The 21,934-nt window shown below is 31.8% G+C and overlaps 1 protein-coding gene across 3 annotated transcripts; it reads left to right on the top strand.

Moving 5' to 3' along the window:
* Nucleotides 1-12,860: 12,860 nt before the first annotated feature.
* LOC139518071 (uncharacterized) lies at nucleotides 12,861-21,031 on the top strand. Of its 3 annotated transcripts, none has more exons than XM_071309725.1 (7): nucleotides 12,861-13,784; nucleotides 14,263-14,340; nucleotides 15,301-15,478; nucleotides 16,713-16,733; nucleotides 17,992-18,077; nucleotides 18,700-18,758; nucleotides 19,926-21,031. In XM_071309725.1, exons 1-7 carry the CDS (start codon nucleotides 12,999-13,001, stop codon nucleotides 20,137-20,139), a joined length of 1,422 nt encoding a protein of 473 aa, XP_071165826.1. In that variant the 5' UTR covers nucleotides 12,861-12,998; the 3' UTR covers nucleotides 20,140-21,031. The 3 variants fall into 3 exon arrangements, with proteins under 3 accessions (XP_071165826.1, XP_071165829.1, XP_071165827.1); XM_071309728.1 differs by having other exon boundaries at nucleotides 18,719-18,758; nucleotides 19,926-20,103; XM_071309726.1 differs by lacking the exon at nucleotides 16,713-16,733.
* The last annotated feature ends 903 nt before the right edge of the window (nucleotides 21,032-21,934 follow it).

Below are 21,934 nucleotides of genomic sequence, written 5' to 3'. Positions count from 1 at the left end.
CAATCAAATACAATGCGATATAGTAACCAGACCGATAAAACGAAATACAGTATAGATAAATAATCTGATGCTTGGGCGTATTGATGTCAAACGTTCAGTTACAAATATTACATACAAACACTTGGACAAAACCATTGGTGTGACATAGGAGGAAACTTGCAATCACTAGATCGACATGCTAGTCTGGGTTGGGTTTTTATTTGATTAATATTTTGTTGAGAATATCAAATTACTGTGACATATTTTTATGATTCCTAAGTTCTTTTTTTTTTATCTTGCTCCTAATCGCCACGTGTTTTGCACGTGCCTCAAAATGGAATGAATAAGCAAACTCTAAAATCAAGATTAAGGCTTGTGTACGATCAATTGAGGAAAGGTTTTGTCCGTCAAACGAAAGCTGTATTTTTATACAGCCTGCTTGACCAAAGGGTTCAGAGCATTGGCCACGATAAAGATGGTAATTTAATCAGTTTTTAAACAGCTCGAGTTCGCACAAACGTAGCTGTCGAACAAGTTAAACATTGTTGAGAGCTAAATTCTAGACGTATATATATATATATAAATATTATTTCATATTTTTTTTGCATATACATATAATACATTTATCTTTTATCATATACGTGAGTTTACTAATAAACATTTTTTTCATTTTCATTTGTTTGACGAATAGTACTTCCCTTATTCGGTGAACGATGAACGCATTCAATAGCTTAACTCCATGAACTTTAAATATTTCTAGCAATGATTCACCATTCCACAGACATTGCACGTACTGTCTTTTCAGTTAGGTCGGCATTCTTATAATACAGGTTTATTTCTAGGTTCGACACTCAAAAATGTTTATACGGAAATGATAATATCTCGTTTGAAGGAAACAAAATATCTGTTTGTGATAACACACTTCATTTATTCATGTTATTCCATTAAATTATTCATTTTGATCATGACATTCTGATATAAACATAAAAGCATTTGTTGCTACTTTGAATATTATACTAATTGAAACAAGTGTTCATTCAATTTCCTTCAAGTTATTATGTTCATTGTAAATATTTTTCAATTGATTTATGTATAATGAAACTTATATATATATCTCTAAACTACGGAAAACCATTCATTCTTTTGAATTTTTTTTTTTTATATATATTTTTTTTACTCGAAGCTTTCAATTTTCTTTCATTTTTTTGTTTTTGTAAATGATTTCAATAAAGTGGTCAACTAACGTATAAAAATTAAGTCGGACAGCTTTTCTTCAAATAGAAATGTTCTGCTAACCTTTTTTACTTGCTATTGAACTTTTTCAGTGGCAACCGACAAACAGTTGTCAGAAACCGGAGCTGCTTATAAAATTGAGCAAGGAAAAGGGGAATATGTCAAAGAGACAACAGAAGAGCAGACAGCAGCCGAAGGTCACTAATGGGTCTTCAACGAAGCGAGAAAAATCCCGCACTCGGAGGTAGTCCTCAGCTGGCCCATAAAAAAAGAAACTAAACAAAACGACAATGGTACACAAATTAACAAAGGACTACTAGCAGTTACTGACATGCCAGCACCAGACCTCAATTAAACTGATTGAAAGATTATGTCTTCATCATATGAAAATCAAGTACATCCATTCCCCTTAGGGTTTTAGTGTCATACCATCATAAAATATATGAGAAGAACATAACCCGTATCATGCCAACAACTGGTTTTAGAATAAATGAGGTTTATTTTTTATGCAAAGACCCTATGTATTAGTGAATCACCCTATGTATTAGTGAATCAATATAAATACCAAAATATGCAAACCTTACGATTTTTACTTCATTGTAACGTGGGTGTTAATATTGTAATATTATTATAGATTTGTCACTTGCGTTTTTCTATACTGTTTTGTTTTATTTTGACAGGGCCGTAACTAGGGTTCGAATTCAGGGGAGGCAGGGGTTTGGGGCCGCCGATTGATGCCCCTTAGAGAGAGGGGGTTGGGGGCGCAGCCCCCCCGCCGATTTTTTTCTCGCAGTAAAATGGCTAAAAATTACCCGTTTTCCTTCGATTTAATTACTTTAAGAAACATCAGTATTGCTTGAACCTGGAAGCATTTTTTATGCACAACAAAGTTGAACAAACTGAGATTGCTGTTCGGGGTAAGCCAAGGTTTCCGTCTTGAAGGCCGAACTTTAACATATAATTATTAACATTAAATACATTGTGACCGCGGATTTTGTTCTCAATATGGCTAAAAATCGCCCGCCGTTTTCCTTCGATTTCCTTACTTAAAGAAACATCAGTATTGCTGGATCCTTGAAGCAATTTTTTATGCAAACAATTATTTTCTGTATATTTAAAGATATTTTTGTTAGAATTCAAACTGGTATGTTAAAAAACATATAAAGCAAGATCATAGAAAGCAATTTTTTTTTGTCGAGGACCTTGAATTTTAATATTGTTGAAAGCTGAACAGACATGTATATAACTACAACCAGGGACTTTCTAAACTAGTATATACTTAGTTTAGAAAGTCTCTACTTCAACAAATGGGAGTGTTTAACTACTTAGGCATTGACCATAATGTTCTCGTACGATCGGCCGGGAGACGTTAAAAAAAAATGACACAACAGCTGATTCAGCCGGTAACGAATTTCCAATATCATAACAGATTCACAATACAAAGGGAATTTCCTCTGCTTAATGGAGCCCCTAAATAAATGTGAATAGTTAAGTTTAATGCAAAATTGTCGAAAGCAAAGTTTCATATGTGTTCTCGTACGAATACCGAATAACAGACGGACGGCCACACGAAAAATAAAATACTGAAACGGTTCACTTTCGGTAAAACACTGTTAAAACTGTAAACTTGTGTTGTTTATAATATAAATTCAAGTTCTTCATGTACATATTGTCAATATTTCATTTTATTACTTCAAAAAAAAATTTTGCTGTAGAAAATTCAAGGGAGGCAAATGTTGACAATAAGATAAGAGAATTTTAAGATAAGATAAGAATTTTATTACTCTAACCAAAGAACCCATAAAGGGCATCATTTTACAAAACAATATGATTGGAAAAAGCAAATTGATTTGATTTGATTTCTTTATAAAGTCGAGCGTTTGGTTTTGCCCCTTTTTGACGGCATTTCTCTTGGAGTTCGATATTTTTTTTAAAGGAGACATATTATATGCCAGAAATAGCTCGGTTTTGATAATCTATTCTATTCTAAACGATTCATTATCTATAATACTACATAATATACAATAAATTGTAAAATCGTTTTACACTGAATCCCACAAACGTGGATTTCTAAGCCATTCTAGTGCGAAAAAAAATTAGGTTAATATAAAAAATAGTAATTTTATGGATATGAATATATAGATCAGCTTGCTATTTGTAGATACACAGCTGCACTCACTTTGAATTGTATAATGTTGTCTAAAATTGTTTCTAAGTTTATCATCAATCAAATGAAATAATTCATTAACTTCCACGGAAAATTAAGCAATGATAGTGTTATCGAATACACAGATCTCACTGCAGAAATACAGAAACATATCAACTTATTTCATCATCAGGAACGACAGGACTGGGTAAACGTAGTTTTGGCATGCATCACAAAGATAAATATTGCAGCAGATGCACAATTCACGATGTAACGATCAGCGGATAGGAACATCAGACAATGAAACATTTGTATGCAAACGATCAAAAACAGAAAAAAAAAGAATCAACGGTCGGTTTAATTCTATTACATGCCTTTATCAGTTTTTCAAGCAAAGCATGTTCTTACGCATGACTCGTACATGTAAATTGCTAATGATATTCATATCTTATATTTCGATTGAGATTATAAGGGTATTACATAGTTCTCTGAATATTTCCTTATAATAGAATTCATTCATCTCATACATGTGTATTTAAAAGTCTCTTGAAGTTTTTGAGGGTAAAACATCGCATTTTGAAAGGAAGAAAAAATAAGTGTCTTATAGTTTAGAAAAGATTAGAGAGATAAAGTAGAAAGTGTTTATAACCCAACTAAATGTGTATCTCTTCTATCTTTGTCGTATGCATAATACGATAATTAATATACCCGCAGATATATATCTTATCGCTAATTGTTACACTTGACTTGACAATTTACGTAACTTGAAAACTATAGACGAATGTGTCAAAGAGACAACCCGACCAAAGAGCAGAAAACAGCCGATGGCCATTAATGGGTGTTCAACGCAGCGATTAAAACACCAATCTGAAGACATGTGAACAAGTTCAGTAAAATGGACGTCATACTAAACTGCAAAGCAAATAAATGTACTAAAATTTAAAAAAAAACCAACATACAATGCCGTAGAGGCTCCTGATTTGAGACAGGCGCAATAAAAATATATTTCGTGTTGGAGTCTATTTAAATACACTCTCCGAAAATTCTGGGACTGAGGACTATTCTTTTGAGTTTTTGTATTGGTCTTTCTAGTAACGTTGTCTCGAGTTAGATTAGATGGACAGTATAATTTGACAGCTTGTACTTAATTCTATTAGTTTATCTCTGAGTGATTACTATAACTCAGATGAAGGATAGGATTTAATGAGATTACGATACTTACATGACTCTTGTGACTAGCGTAGCTATGATAAAAAATGTTTTATAAGGTTTTTACTTCTCCACACATTTTGGTTGACTACATGGGGCATAAAACTATGGGCATATTTGGAATTCTCTCGTTCGGTTGTAAAACCATGGTGAAAATGGGACAGGATGTATAGATACGCAGCCATTTATTTTTCTGGTTTATATATATATATTTTTATCATATACGATTCATTGTGGTAATCTTTTATAATAACTTGAAGTCTGATACTAAAATTGAAAGTATATGCAACTTAATAGTGACGTAAAAGTAATATCTTCATTAGGAGGCATATTCACAAATAAAACAAAATTACTTACCTAGCTTTCACAGATGCTTCCGTGTGCTTCGACTACTACTTTACGATGCAGTTGTAAAAATGATATGAACACCGACCTCTCGTTAAGGAATACCACACCTGCACTGTAGGAAATGATTACAGCTTACTCTTATATCTTAGATGTTATTTTTATATCTGATATTGATACACCGTAATTGAATATATCATATTTTCAGCATGTGCTATCGCAGTTAAAGAAATAGAGCAAATAGTATGCTATCTGTATTATCATGTGCAACTTTTCTTAAAGATAATCAAGCCTATGGAACGTTATATGATCTCGACCAAACGATGAAATTTGCACCCTATTTTTAAAATATGCAAGTGGTTCATCGACTGTAGACTTGCTATCTGTTCCTTCCTAAAAGCAATTCTTTAGTTGTGCCCCTTTAACAATTTAACTGTTATAACTAAGAGATTACCATTATACTGACATCTTTAGAGAAAGGGCAATCGGTATACTGGCAGTTTTTGTCTTAATGAATATTTATTTTACTGTTTAGTCTGTTTGATACATATGGCGTGGATGTGTACCTACATGTAATGCTTATACATCCCGTCAATGCGTTATTGTTCTATGATGATTTTTGTATTCTTGTCTTTTATTTTCTAATGTTCTTAGTCTATATGTTTTTTTTGTATGTTTTTTTTTCATACATATGACGTGGCTCTATTCTTATAACCCCGTCATTGTTCTATTGGGATATTATAAAACATTTGGTACTCTTGTCTTTCATTTTTTCTAATGTTCTTTGTCTGAATGCTTTTTTTTTGTGTTTCTTTCATACATATGACGTGGCTTTGTACTTATATATCCCGCCATTGTGTTATTGTGCTATGGTACATTTTTGTATTCTTATCTTATATTTTTGCTAATGTTGTTTGTCTATATGCATATTTTGCGCTTCTCTGGTACATATTTGTTTGTTATTATATAGATTAAGATCATAACAATATGTTGACTGCTGAACCCCTATTTTTGACATTTTTACCTATGTCTGTTTGTTTTGTTCACTCATCGTTTTCAATGGAATTTGATGCGACTGTTATACAAGTGTTCGTCGTATTGAAACAAAAAGTATACACACAAAACAAATTAACTGAGTTTGATTTTTATAATTTGATACGCCAGACGCGCATTTCGTCTACATAAGACTCATCAGTGACGCTCAAATCAAAATGGTTAGAAAGCCAATGGTATTGTTGACCAAAAATTCCAAAAAATTGTCCCAAATACGGTTAAGGAAATCTGGGATAAAAAAAAATCTTTAGTATTTCGATTCATTCATACTTTTGTCAACAGTAAATTTATAAATATAACCGTATAATTGTTATTCATGTCAACACCGAAGTGCTGACTACTGGGCTGGTGATACTCTCGGGGACGAAACGTCTACCAGCAGTGTCATCGACCCAGTGGTGTAAATAGTTGTCAAATTCAGACGCATATAATCAACATCATTTTACAATAATGCAATATAGGAATTCATTATACCTGATGACTCAGCTGCAAATGTTTAAAATGGAAGTAGTTGATATAAATATCTTAAGTCATAGTATTATTTTTTTATTATCAATTTACTTTTCTTTATGTTAGAAACACCACGTCCACGCTTATGTTTGATTTTTATCTGAACTTTATACGCATTCTTTAAGCCAGTACTTGTGAAAGGATCACATTGGAAATAAGCTGTATTGTTTTTTTTTGTTTTTTTTTCCTTTCAAATCAGTTATTACATAGATATAATAACCATAGCTATGGGTATTACATCTATGGTTATTATAACCAAAGTATCAAACATACTCATCAAAGATACCAGATCTATACTTTGGTACGCTGTCCGCGCGTTTCGTCCGTACAAGAAAAAATCAAATATTACGAAGTTGAACAGCCTTTATAACGAATATTCCCAAATGTTGTATGCGAAAACCGGCTATGGAAATTTATATTTTGGGTAGAAAAAAACCTTACCGTTTTAAATATTTCAACATTTTACAAATAAAACTATATTACTTAAAAAATCCATTTGTTTAAAGTACTGTTGTAGGGACGTCCCATTTAGAATTTTCCTCGGAGTTCGATATTTTTGTTATTTTACTTTCCACTATCATGAGACATCAAGTATCCTATATATATATATATAAAGATCCTCTATTTCAGTAACTCTCATAGCCCTTAGCAATATTGCATCATATAATGCATAGCTTCAATCGTGAGTTATTTAGCATCTTATAAAGTTCTGTGTTAAATACTGTCTACAGTTATGAGTCATCTAGCATCAGATGAATAAAGACAACAGTAGTATACCGCTGTTCAATAGTCATAAATCGAATAATCGAAAACAAATCCGAGTCACAAATCAGCACCGAGGGAAACACATAAAATATAAGAGGAAAACAATGGACCAACAGAAACACTGAACTGCTACAAAACCAAACGTCAACATTCATGTATAGAAACTTACTCTAGCACCATGCAAGCATGTCTTTTATATTAGGACTGTCTGGAATCCTGAGAAATCTAGTTTCAGTCTGTTAAAAGATATCTGGTATTAAGTATAAGATGTCCTCCGTTTCCACATGTATTGTATACAATTCTGTCACATGTTATATCAAAATAATATCTGAAATATCTGCAATATTTTCATACAATATGGGATGTGTCAGTTTTGTGTAAAGCAAGAAAAAATAAATTATGTTTTATATAATAAAGAATTGTGTGCTTAAACAAAAGTAAAATCACAAAAATAATGAATTTCGAAGAAAATTCAAAAAGGAAAATCCCAGATATATATGACCTTAGCCGTACAACTTTTGGAATTTGGGGTCATCAATGCTCTTCAATTTTGTACTTGTTTGGCTTTTTAACTTTTTGATCTGAGCGTCACTGGTGAGTCTTATGAAGACAAAACGGTCGTCTGGGGTATCAAATTATAAACCTGGTACCTTTGATAACAATTGGCTTGATTTTGTATTATATTTGTATTACATATAGTTAGTTTAAGTGTATACTTTTTGTTTCAATAGGACGAACGTTTATAATTTAAGATCTTATGAGCATGATTCAGAAAAAAGTTAAATCCCCAAAATACTGAACGCCGAGGAAAATTAAAAAAGGAAAGTCCATAATGATCAAAAGCGCAATCACATCAAACGAATGGATAATAGTTATCAAAGGTAATAGGATTTTAAAAACTGTCATATTCCTGACTTGGTACAGGCATTTTCTTATGTAGAAAATGGCGTATTAAACCTGGTTTTATATCTAGCTAAACCCCTCACTTGTATGACAGTCGCATCAAATTCCATTGACACAATGTGTGAACAAAACAAACAGACATAATAAGTAGAAATGTCAAAAATAGGAGTACAACAGTCAACATTGTGTTATCATCTTAATCACTATAAAAACAAACAAATGTAACAAAGAAGCATAAAAAAGGCATACATCGAACCCAATAACCTCATTTGGTTTTTTATTATACAATTTCAATTTATCTATGTAAAATCCACCCATAAAGGATTGTAACAATGGGACAGACACATAGTTGCACTCCACAGTTAGAAAATGAAATTAAAATTGAACCACTAAATGTTTAATAAACTTGTATTCCTGTCTTTCTATCACATTAACCTAAATGTTTGTGTCATACATATGCATATGTATGTAATCAGTATCTTCCATAGATTTGATTTTCTAAAGTTAAAATGGTGAAATATAATTCCTTTATTGTTTATCCATGGCAACATTCTGCATTTATGTACCATAAAATATTTCAAAAAGGGAGGGGAAAATGTCACATATTCCCCCAAAATTTAGTTTAAACTAGAATTTCAATGCCTTTGAGTGATACATTTTCTGTTACTGTTCACATAAATCTACAAAGAGATAAAATAAAAAGTGGGTGTATTTCGCCTAATTTTTTCGTAAAATTTAATCACAAATTCGTGCGACAAAAGGTTGAAATACATAACAATAATTGCAGGACCAATGTATGGTATGGATATGAAAATACGGACGATCATACAATAAAGGTGGCGCGGTAGTATTTGCATTCCAGAATTTAAGTTGCTCTTTTGTGTACCCTACCTAAGTTAATGTATCTGAACAGTGTCACTGTGATTGGATAACAAATACAGTATCAACTGAACACACTTTCACAAACTGAGGGATGAATCAGGTGTAGAAAAATATGAACTAATTTTACAAAAGGGTGGTAAAATGATTTTTTGAGAACTTTTTTTAATTGTGTATTCACTTCATGATAAAAGACCTAAAAGCACTAGTGGCCTTAGGTTTTTAAAAATAGCGAAAAAAGTAAACGGTCATGATACACATTCAAATCAATTTCTAAATAGTAAAATGAAAGTACTTCAGTTAACTGTGAATGTAGAACTTTTTGTAGTGTTTATAGAAGGTGGTGAAAATTCTAAAAAGGCTATTATTATCCCTTATGGGCCAGGAAATACTACCGTGCCACCTAAACAGCCTATATTACATACATTACATAATCTTGATATTAATATACATCCACTAGGAAGGCTATTTTAATCTTCAGCTATTCAACATTGAATTTTATTGCACACTATCTCTCATATTTGAAAAATCCACATGGGTCAAAATGCGGAACTACCCACCTTACTGTGGAGTGCTACCTATATTTAGATTAACATTAACTCTGACATAGAATCGCGCGTTTAACGTCACACAGGTAAATACGAAATAATTTTGTCGTTAAAGAAGACGGGATGTCTAAGTACAGAGTGACGTCAAATAGATATCACAAAAAAACAGACTTAACACTAAAAGTAATATTAACAAAGACAAACAAAAGACTACTTATACATTTTACTAAGATGATAAACAACGTCAGTGCGCATAATCTATACTTCAAGACCATCAAGAAATGGGTACTGTATGGTCTGAGGACACGTTTGAATACAATACACTATGAGTTTTGATAATGTGTATATTAATGTTAGAGGAAACGTTTTTATATCAAAAACAACGTGTGCTTGTACTGTGTGCAGTATATGGTCAGATAACACGGTTTAATATTATACTAGATATGTCGCTATAAGGCACAATACTCAAAACTAAATTATGCCTGTTTCACACGTTACGAAAGTTTTTTATATTGTCCAAAAACGAAAAATGATAATTAATTGTTAAACATCATGTGCAAAGACAGGGAAAATGTACAGGTTGTACATAATACTGTGCACAGGACATATACATGTATATGAAAATTCATTAGACTATTTTCGAGTTCGTTGCATTGCCGTCAAAAGACGGGTTAAGAGAACATCGTTCGTGCGTTTAGGGGCCTCCTCACTTCCTTCTCGTGTTGAAATAGCAAATGATGATATATTGCACGAATTATAAGGCTTATTAAAGTTTTATAATATATAATCAGCACTGCCGTCATCAGGAAATTGTGATTAAGTACTAACGGGACAAGCATGATTACTAGTTTATCCCGCATATTGACGACTACGAAGACTCTTGATGAACTGTAATACAGTGCAGGGATAATGCGGTCCACTCTTTCCGGTAAAAGTCGTCGTAAAGGCGATCATAAGTTTTATCGATGATGGACATATTAACTCGAACGTGGTCTTTTGTCTGCACTGTACTGAAACAGAGGTCAGATATATTGCAGTATTATCTCATTATTTTTGTTCTTATGGTCTATCATATCTTACGAACTTGACCATTAAAAAGCTGTGCGTAATAATATCAGCTTTGTTTTTATGATCATTAATGGATTCCTATGAGTATTAATTCTCTCGAGTAAATTATTTGTTATCAGAAAGCATTCGTTTTTGGTGTTTTTAATTTATGTTAATACTCCTGTTTATACTTGAATTTTTGATTCTATAATATTACCAGTTAGCGAAATTGCGCTTTTTAAAAATTTGTGGACTCCTAAATGATTCTAAATGTATATTTTATATATGTTTTCAATTCATTATGCATTGAAACTTTAGTCTCAGATTGACCAGTATTATGTGTTGTATTTCATCTTTAATTTCACAGAACGAATATAGAGAGGGAGGGTTAATGATGATTATTTCCAGCAACTTTTAAAACAAATAAGTCTTTGAATCGACATTCAAAAGAAATTGAAACATGTGATATAAAAAAAAAGAAATACATTTGAATTGTATTTCCTTATTATTTCTGTAGACAATTGTTTATCGATTGTTTTTTTTTCTTATTTAGTCATGGCGTTTATCTGTCTATTTTCGACATCTATGGTTGAATGTCCCTCTATTATCTTTTGCCTTTCTTTTGGTCCAACTTATTTACTCCATATCCTGCCCTTTTAAATATTAGATATTATGTACACTTTATGAAACACATATTGGTATCGGGATGTTTTTATCTTACATAAAATTCGATTTTAAACTACTTTTATGCAATCAATAATCAAAATTCAAATCACGGTTAAATGCCTTTCTCATACTTACTGAATAAAACATCGCATAACTAGGTCATGCTCTGTTTTGCCACTATAGAAGCAAAGAAGTTAACTCTGATAAACTATAATGAACTCTTCGCCTAATCTTAAATTCTAATATGACGTGCTTCTTTGGCTTTGTGAGCAAATCCATGCTCCCAATCCAATAAAATGTGTTTGCACTTCTTCAGGATAACGAATTTTATCAAATTATCATGCACTTAATAAATTTCCTTAACTTTAAAACACTTCCAAACTCTCAAATGGTGCACATGATGTTACTATTCATTTATTATGACTGTAATGTGTTGCATTCCGAAATTGACATATTTGACCTAGATACGACAACCATTTATGCTGGCTGTTCAAAAACTCCTCCCTCTGAAAAATCACAGTACCAGCCGTTTGCCTCTTTACAAACAAAAAAGGGAGGTTAATGGAAGAGCCTACACAAACACAAGATTTTACACTTATACTTACCGGACATAGAAATTACCTTAATTGTCCCAATCAGAATCGAAATGATAGATATCGCTCGGGCAAAATTAATCACGAATATAATGCCTACCCATGTTAAAACAGAAATAAATTATAGGTTGCATCAATTATTTCTGAAGTCTCTTTGGTTTATATCGCTGTTAACATTTCCATGGCTTACACATTTTTAGATTAATAATTTCGTGATGAAAGTAAACAAGGAAAAACTTTCAGACGAGCAAAGTTAATTACTATTTATTTTCATTTACTGACTTTTCCAAGTCAGGAATGTGATAGTTGTTTTTCATTCATTTTGGTGTGCTTGAACTTTTGATATTGACATTTGTTAAGGGATATCAGTGTTGGAATTTCTTTGGAGTGAGGTATTTTGTTATTTAACGTTTTACAAATACTGGTTCGATAACTCTAACGTTGTGTTCTTTGTCCCCGAGTATGTCATAGGCTCAGTAGTCAGGTACTTGCATGATTTACAACATACATTTCTAAATCGTCCAGTTGATAAACAAAGTCATTAATAAAAAACCAAATTTCCAATTCCCTCAGGTAAAGTTTGCCTAAAATGGATACGGTCTTTTTCGGTAATTTTGATCAAATACCTCCTAACGTTTCTACAGACTTAATATCCGTGAGCTACACATATTAGGTTTGATGTTCCGAAAAAGCGATTCTGACACTAGATTATTGTCATGTACCCACAACTAATGAAGATGACTATACTATACTACTTCCAGTATTTATATATGCTGTCGTACTCTGATTCGATTACTTAATTCTTTAAAGCAAACAATCGATTTATAAGCACCCATTTGCAAGATTTCAGTGAAAGGAGTACTCTTTACGCTATTTATGGGTCAATGGTTGTATTATTATGATCAAAAACAATACACGGTATTTTACATTTAATTATTTTCCAGTTAATAGTTCTTTTATGTCTGCCTAATATAATGATTGTGTTTAGTAAAAGTTGTAATTCAAACATTTGCTTTTATTCATTTCCGTGATGCATGCTTCCATACGATAGAAAATGTAATTAACCGAAATCACAGAACTAGATACAAAGCTTTCCATCCGCGAGGCATGCTTTCATAGAATATGGATTACAATTATATGAAATCGCGAAGCAATGTGTATAGAATTCACCATCCACGCTATATACCTAGTTCGAGTAATTATCAGCTTAGAACTTCAGGAAAGTTTAGAAGAAATGTACAATGGAATAATAAGGAGAAAGTGTTCGACAGAACCTACAAAGATCACAGAACACATAACATGAACAAACCAGAAGTGAACGATAAAGAAGACATTTCATTTATAACAGCGAGTGAACAACTTAGACGACATTTTTCAGATAAACCATATACAGCATATTCTTTTGAAAATGACAGACCACATGGACAGGTTTTATTACGAGATGAAAGTATTGACAATTGTGGAAATGTTGGTTCGAAGTTGGAGTTTAAGCCTGATTTCAAACTAACGCAGAAAAAAATAAATCATTCACCAGGAGTAGATAACTACAGAACGACAATACATTCTGACGAGCAGGGAGAAAGATTTAATTACAATCCAATAGGGGCTCATCCAACCCAACTTATACAATATGAAGCAGAGGATAAACTCCAATATCCGTTTCAATATAGTCAGAGAGAAAATGACAATACATACGATGTGGATAGGATTCCAACTTCTTATGTGAACGAATCTCATAGTTGTCAAAATAGTCCTTCCAAAGGTTCCATTGGCACAAATGTGAACCATATTCAAGAAAACAAGCGTTGTTATAGGAGCACAGAAACTGATGAAACCGATTTTGAAATGCCAAAGTGGGCGAAAGACTTACTGTCAAGAAAATCTTCATTTACTCAACGATTTCAACAAGTAGGTGAATATTTACAATACCATATATGAAAAAGGTGATTTTAGGTAAACCATTGTCGTTTTCAGAAATATATTAATGTGTTTTCTTTGAATAATATTGTTCAAAGAAATTATGAAATATCACGATTTCACTGATTAATACATTGTAATAACTATTTAACATAATTTTTTAAAAATTGAGAGAGACGGGTCAATGTGAAATAAGCATTTTGACCAAATGGTGTTTTTGGCTATTAACTTATTCAAATACCTGTTGCAAGTCAAGAGCCTCATCTTCTTTTATTCGTAAATTTACACAGTAATCAATTAGAAAAACATTTTTTTTAAGACAAGACGAAATGAACACGGTGTGGTAAATATAAACTGTAGTATGTACCTCTTGCTACTTATAATCAATAATATCTTTTATAATCTAAAAGTGTGTGTAATACATTCTGAATTAATCAAATTAGTTAATTTCCTATTTTTTGCATTCCAGGTAAAAGAATCAATACAGAAATGGTCTTTACGAATACGAAGGAATAGACCATCGCGGACATATTCACCACGTGATCAGGTATAACTCCTGCATTCATTTTCATTATACTTTTATAGAATGAATGTTACAAATCTATAATCAAAAATCTAAAACCATAAAATTGAAATCCAGAGATGTCTTAATACTTGAATAGTTAAGAAGCAATATGACAAAACATGACATATAAAGAATAACCCAATCAAATTAAGGTCAACATTGTGTGAGGGACTTGGAACAAAATTATCATAATAATTAATGTTTATTCACGGAAAAGTTGTGTAATTTATCAAGACCAAAGCACTGGTTACTTAGCTGATGATATATAGATTCCATTACTGCAACACGTGTTACGATATCTCTCCACTAGAGACAGTTAAATTTTAACATTTAAAACGCGAGGCTTGCCGAGTTTTCTTTTTAAATTAATCAGAACTGTTGAGAGTGAAAAAATATCGTAATACATAAAATATAGGGTTGAATTTTTTTTTTAATGATTTTAATCATTCCTTTTTAAAGATTTACAGAAAGTTATGTTCTTATACGCGACGTCATCAAACTTGGTCACCTTTTTCAGTACGTCATAAAAAGGAACTTCAGATCAAATCAAGAAAAATTTAACGTCATATTTAGATTTCGACCAATCAACCATTTGGTGAAAACAGGTTTTTCCCTGGTGAGGAGAAATAATTTTTCTTGCTACGCTGAAAAAATGTGAAAGTTAGCACAACAATTAAAGAAATGGTATTAACCTCCACCACAGTTGTATTAACTATCTAATAGGAAATGAAAATACAACTTGATAAATGCTGTGCTTGCGAAACGCTTCATTTGAAGGCCCTCTTTATCAGGTGACATAGAAATAGCCACACACATCTTTTGAAGTATTTAAAAAAAGCAAATAGAGGAGTTAAGATATACAGTTTAATAATTAAAAGTCTTTCTCCGGTCTTTTGGTGGTATATGTATTTATCTGCAAACATATTGATTTTATTGTTTAAGACACCTTCAATGACTATACCTGATGGGACCCAGATAAATATATCAAGGTCAAATTTAGCTGACAAAGAAGATCAAGGAACACACCAAAGTAACAAGACAAATAATGTAGTAATGTGTATTTTAGGACTATTCCTGATAGTTGTAGCAGTTTTCCCCGTTATAAGTGTCATTTATATATGTAAGTATGCGTTTAAGTAGTAGTATAATATAATTGGGATAGTCATCGGTATGTTGTCCTTTCATACCAATGTGCTGTTCAAATACAAGGAGGATGTGCCGATCGTCAGTCCTGGTTATTACATTTCATTCCATATTATCTGGTTTTCTATTTTGTATGGCTACATGGTTATATAGTAAAGAAAGAAATAAACAAAATATTTTTTTTTAACTATGTTAGTTTATAGCCAGCTGAAATATTTTGCATAGGACATCGATAAAAAGTGCGATGCAACAGCTGTTGTATTTTTTTTTTCTCGCTAAGGAACATCACTCTTAATACCGATTGCTTATTGTCATCTTCGCAGAATTATTCCTTTTGAAGTATCTCTATTTTAAATGTCATTCTAATAAATTAGCGAAAAAAATTGTAAAAAATTAGTGAAGGAACGAAAAATATGTGTTTTAATTTTCAATGAGATCTATTCGTCATATAAAAAAAACCTCAATGATGTAAATAAGTCAAGCTCACAATACAACAGTGATGAGCAAAACCAATAACGTATAGCAATCTGTAAAATGCTCTTGAATACTAGTATCTTAATAGTGTGACAAGTGGAAAACTAACGACCTTAATGAAGTAATTGACATTGAAAAGTGTTTGCATCAAACGAACACAACATATGGCTGGGTTCAACAGTATTGTGAATGCGAAACTATCCCTTCTAATCTGAACATTAGAGCATATTTATAAAGCAACTGAAAAGTTTAGATAACTGCAAGGAGTAGCAGTATTTATGTTAAGTTATACATATAAACATTGTTAATAAATCAAATATGATCGTTATGGACAATATTTATAGATTATCGTTTGTTATCTCAACGAGATTGATTTTCTCGCTTGATCCGGTCACGCCGAAAGCGAGAAAAGCAATCGAGTTGAGATGAACAATGATAATCTGTTTATCGCTATTTTACCTTTGACGACGTTGTCAATTTCATGTCAATTTCATTAGCAACACCACGTGGCTCCTTAGTTTCTAGCGATAATTTTTCATCTCAAGTCAGTGGCAAAGGAAAAATGCACAAAATAGCGATAATAAATGATAATACTATATTGTAAAAATGTATATTCTATTAGCTGTATTGCTTCTGAATAAAGTATTATTATTACTATTATATGGTAAAAGATGTAGTATACAACTAATGATACAACTGCATATGTTACATATCTATGAATTCTATTGATCTTTCAGATACAGACAAGTCAGATTACGGTAAGATACCTGATGGAACCGTAGGAATTCTATATGAAATAGCATGTATATTTTATATACACTATTCAATAAAGCATATAAAGGAAACAAAATGGATATGTTTCTACGACAAAAAGCTTACTCGTACTTGTGTGACATTAGCCTTTTTAATTATTGGCATCGAGCTTCTCTCATGAAATTCATTTTAAAACCTTTAGAAATGACTTTATTGAACAATATAGAACAATATAGAATAAATCATTAAAAAAAATACAGCACGCTCATAAATCGTTCGTGAATAAAGTCAGTAATTAAATCGCTATTCATTTCGCAAAATAAAATTTTCGGATTCTGCATCTCTTTATAGCCTTCTGTATACACGGTCTACCTAATTACTGATGATCAACTTGAAGCAACCATTAAGTATTATAGTGTCGTCAATATAATACTTACATGAAGCAACTAAGTTGAAAATTGTAAATTGTCAAAAACGTTATCATCGTTTAATTTTGATCCACACATAACTTTAATTGCAGTCTTTTTTTATTCACTTCTTCTCACAGACAGTATAGTAAGAACAATTGTGGACGTCAAATTAAACAATGACAGCTTTAGGATGATATACTTCATTCAAGTATTATGTCCGAAAGATAAACTCATCATAGATACCAGGACTAAATTTTGTATTTACGCCAGACGCGCGTTTCGACTACCAAAGAGTCATCAGTGACGCTCGAATTCAAAAAAGTTAAAAAGGCCAAATAAAGTACGAAGTTGAAGAGCATTGAGGACTAAAATTCCTAAAAGTTTTGCCAAATACAGCTAAGGTAATCTATAAAAGATGTGATAGAATGTCTAAAGATGAAAATTGACATCAATATAAAAAATCTGTCACTTTCAGTTTATCTTAGATGGAAAAATATTTTGTTTCCAATGCAATTTAGCAGAAACATTGATGACAATGAAAAAAGTATTTACAAAAATACCGAGCTCCATGGTAAATTAAAAAGGGGTATATATAAATGTGGTATGATTGACATTGAGATAACTATTCACAAGAGACCAAATGACAAAGACATTAACAACTATAGGTCTATATTACTATGTCGAAAATAAACCGAAGAAATGATGTGTTAATTCTGGTTAGCAGCTAACTAAACCTCTCATTTTTATGATAGTTGCGTAAAGTTATATTGACAAAAGCAGATGAGCATACCAAAACAGACATAATAAATAATGTGATAACGATTAATTTAATTAGTGTTTGTTTTGTTTGCAGTAACGATTCAAATCAAAATGAGTTTTAATGGCTCGGTGTCCCAAAGTTTTGATACAGATTCTTTTAATCTCAGTATTTGTCAAGAGGTAATTTACGATTATATATTTAAAGGGGCACTAGCTGCCAAATTACTAATGTCCACCGATTTGACTCAAATGCTCATATTTTATTTATAACAATGTAAAACATTTGTCCAAACTATCAAAAGTATAAAAAAAAACAATTTACCGGACATGGTCTCAATAAGATGTAGCTTCGTTTCGTGTGAATTTTAGCCAAGACGCCATCTAACTAACTATCGAGTTGACCTTCTATGACCATATAAGCAATGTAAACATAAGCATAGATATAAATAGATTGAGTAACTCGTGCAATTAGATTTTTATAGTTCTGTTAAATTTTGTATTATAGATTAAAAAAGTATGTTTATCGTCGTTTTTACCTTTATAAAAAAAAATTTGTGGATAGAATCAGTCAATCAAATTATTTACCTTTGTTTCACTTTCAATGTTGACATTCTTTTTCTTTAAATAACCGTACATGGACAATGCATGCGTTGTTCTACACCTTTCTACGGGGTTAAATTGGAGTTCACATATACGGATTTAATGAGGTCGAATTATTCACTTGAAATATATTGTATAGATATAATGACTAATTATCCTTTCAGTGCAAATACTCAGTGTAAAAATATTCGAATAATTTCAGATGAATTTGGCTTTTACAGCGGAGGACTCTTTCTATGGCTGTAATGACACACGTTTTATGTAAGTTAAAAAAGTAAATCACAAAAATACTGAACTCCGAGAAAAATTTAAAACGGAAAGTCCTTAATCAATTGGCAAAATCAAAAGCTCAAAAACATCAAACGAATGGATAACAACTGACTGGTACAGGCATTTTACTATGTAGAAAATGGTGGACTGAAACTGGTTTTATAGCTAGCTAAACCTCTTACTTGTTTGTCAGTCGCATCAAATTCAAATATGTTCATACAAATTTATTAAGATTTTGAAGTTTACAAACAAATATTTTACGTTGAAGGATATTGATTCAGAAAATAATTTTCGATGCAATAACAGAAATATATTTCCAAATGCATTGGATATTTTTTTCAAATTTATATCTCCTTTTCAAAAAAAAACAACAACCCATTGTTAACACTTAACAAAATTTGAGAAAAAAATGCATTTAGTCTGTATTTGTTAATTTCCGTTTCTTATAGATATATCAACTTGACTATTAAAAGCTCCTATCAATTGACTGGAAAGAAAAAACTTAATATGTACATCTATAATTTACAGTTGAAATAGTATATTTAAGAAAAACTGAGTTTGTCAAAAAAGTAAAATCACAACTACGAGGAAAATTCAAACGGAAAGACACGAATCAAATGGCAAAATTTTAAGCTCAAACACATCAAACGAATGGATAACAACAGTCATATTCCTGACTTGGTGTAGTCATTTCCCTACGTAGCAGTTGCGCATAGAAATCTTCACAAAGTTTTCAGAACGTACACATATATCATTTTGATATTGGAAGATGTGATATGAGTGCCAATGAGACAACTCTCCATCCAAGTAACAATTTATAAAAGTAACCCATAATAGGTCAAGATACAGCCTTCAACACGGAACCTTGGCTCGCACCGAACAGCAAGCTATAAAGGGTCCCAAAAATTACTAGTGTAAACCATTCAAACGGGAAAAACAACGGTCTAACCTATAAAAAAAAAAGAGAAACGAGAAACACTTATGATCATCAGATTCCTGACTTAGGACAGGTGCAAACAATTGCAGCAGGATTAAACGGTTTAATGGTACCTAACATTCTCCTTTTTTTGAATCAATAGTATTACATCACAACATTTCTACATAATATCAGACTTGTGTATGTATGATTCTATCAATAGATGTGCTACTTTTTTGTAGATTTACTTTGTTGGAAACAGATTTACTGTTAGTTTTTAAAACCGGCAACTTTCCAGGCGATAAAATTGTGGTTAATACAGTAAACATTCATTTGATGGCGAGATTTAAAGATTCAAGTTTATACTATATACCGGATTCATTAACAATAGTAAAATACGAATTTATAAAGAAACGATTACTAGGTAGTCTTAGATTTATAAGGACTTCCAAATGAAGGAAGAAAATGCGATCTTTTTGTACGAAGATGAACTAATAGGTTTTATAAATAAATGAAATTTGAAGTTTAAATAAAACCTGACATATATGAAGTGTAAAGACTTAGTATCAAAAGCACTGGAATCAAATATAGCATAAAACCATTATGTGACGCATATGTGTAGGTTTTTTTTATATACAAAACATGGACTTTCTTATTATAGTCTGCAGTAATTTGAATAATAACACTTATATAATTATGTTCATTACTTAAATTAAGTTGATTGAATTTCAGCAGTATAATTTTCAAATATAATTTTGGAGGAAACGTAATCTGTATTAGGATACTCAATGTTGATAAAAAATAGTGTTCTTATGATATTGACAATGAATAGTAGTATACCGCTGTTCAAAATTCATAAATCGATTGGCAAAAAATAACAAATCCGGGTTACAAACTAAAACTAAGGGAAACACAGCAAATATAAGAGGAGAACAACGACACAACAGAAACACACCACTAAAATGTAAATATACATACCAAGGCCATTAACATATACAGGTAAAACTTTAAACATGCTGGAGACCGACCTGCTTTTTCTACAATAATTTACGTTTACCAAAATGTCATCATCCAAGCTGATTTGTGTTTGCTACATCTATCAAAATAACACTAGGACATGAGCACATACTTTTCAGCATAACCATATATTCGTTGTTTATGGATTTTTCTTCAAACGATATCGAAACCAGAAAAGGTTTTTGAGAGTATACTTCAATAAGAGATTTTCCCAAGATATCAAGACAACCAAGGAAGTAAAAACACTGTCTCCAACATAAACATTTGTTTATACCACATAAAAACCGAACGACACCTAAGGCCAATACTCAATTTCTCTACTAAAACACGTGTTCATAACATATGCCAAACCTTTTAAACTGAGTTTTGCTGTGCGTATTGTTGTGCGTTTGTTTTTCCACATTGGCTAGAGATTTAGGGGGAGGGTTGAGGTATCAAAAAACATGTTTAACCCCGCCACAATTTTGCACCTGTCCCAAGTCAGGAGCCTCTGGCCTTTGTTAGTCTGGTATAATTTTCAATTTTAGTTTCTTGTGTATAATTCGGAGTTTAGTATGACGTCCATTATCACTGAAATAGTATGCATATTTGTTTAGGGGCCAGCTGAAGGACGCCTCCGGGTGCGGGATTTTCTCGCTACATTGAAGACCCTTTGGTGGCCTTAGGCTGATGTCTGCTCTATGGTCGGGTCGTTGTCGCTTTGACACATTCCCCATTTCCATTCTCAAGTTAATCTTATTACCTTTACGTGTATGCGGTTATTTAATGTCAATGAGACTTTCGAGCGCCTACTGTCATCAAAATAAACAAATTAAAACAACTGTCAAGGTTTCTGTCTAAAAACCTGGCAAATTAACATGTATAATTTGAAAATTAAGTTAAGAAAGATAAAAAGCAATATCTCCAAATGAAACAAACACTGATAATACTAACGGAAAAGTGTGTTGAGAGGTGTATGTTTATTTTTTTCGTCTATGCCGTAAGAAACAAAATGTATCTTTCTGTAATTGTATATAAAAAGTAAAATCACAAAAATACTGAACTCCAAGGAAAATTCAAACGGAAAGTCCCTAACTAAATGGCAAAATCGAAAGCTCAAACACATCAAACTGTTATATTCCTGACTTTTTTAAGGCATTTCTTAAGTAGAAAATTGGGAATCACACCTGGTATTATAGCTTGCTTAACCTCTCACTTGTAATACAGTCACATTCCATTGTATTGACAACTATGT

Source organism: Mytilus edulis, chromosome 3 (genome assembly GCF_963676685.1).
Source record: "Mytilus edulis chromosome 3, xbMytEdul2.2, whole genome shotgun sequence".
NCBI classification, from domain to species: Eukaryota; Metazoa; Mollusca; class Bivalvia; order Mytilida; family Mytilidae; genus Mytilus; species Mytilus edulis.
The sequence above is the reverse complement of the archived record's forward strand: the minus strand, read 5'-3'. Positions and strand labels throughout refer to the sequence as shown.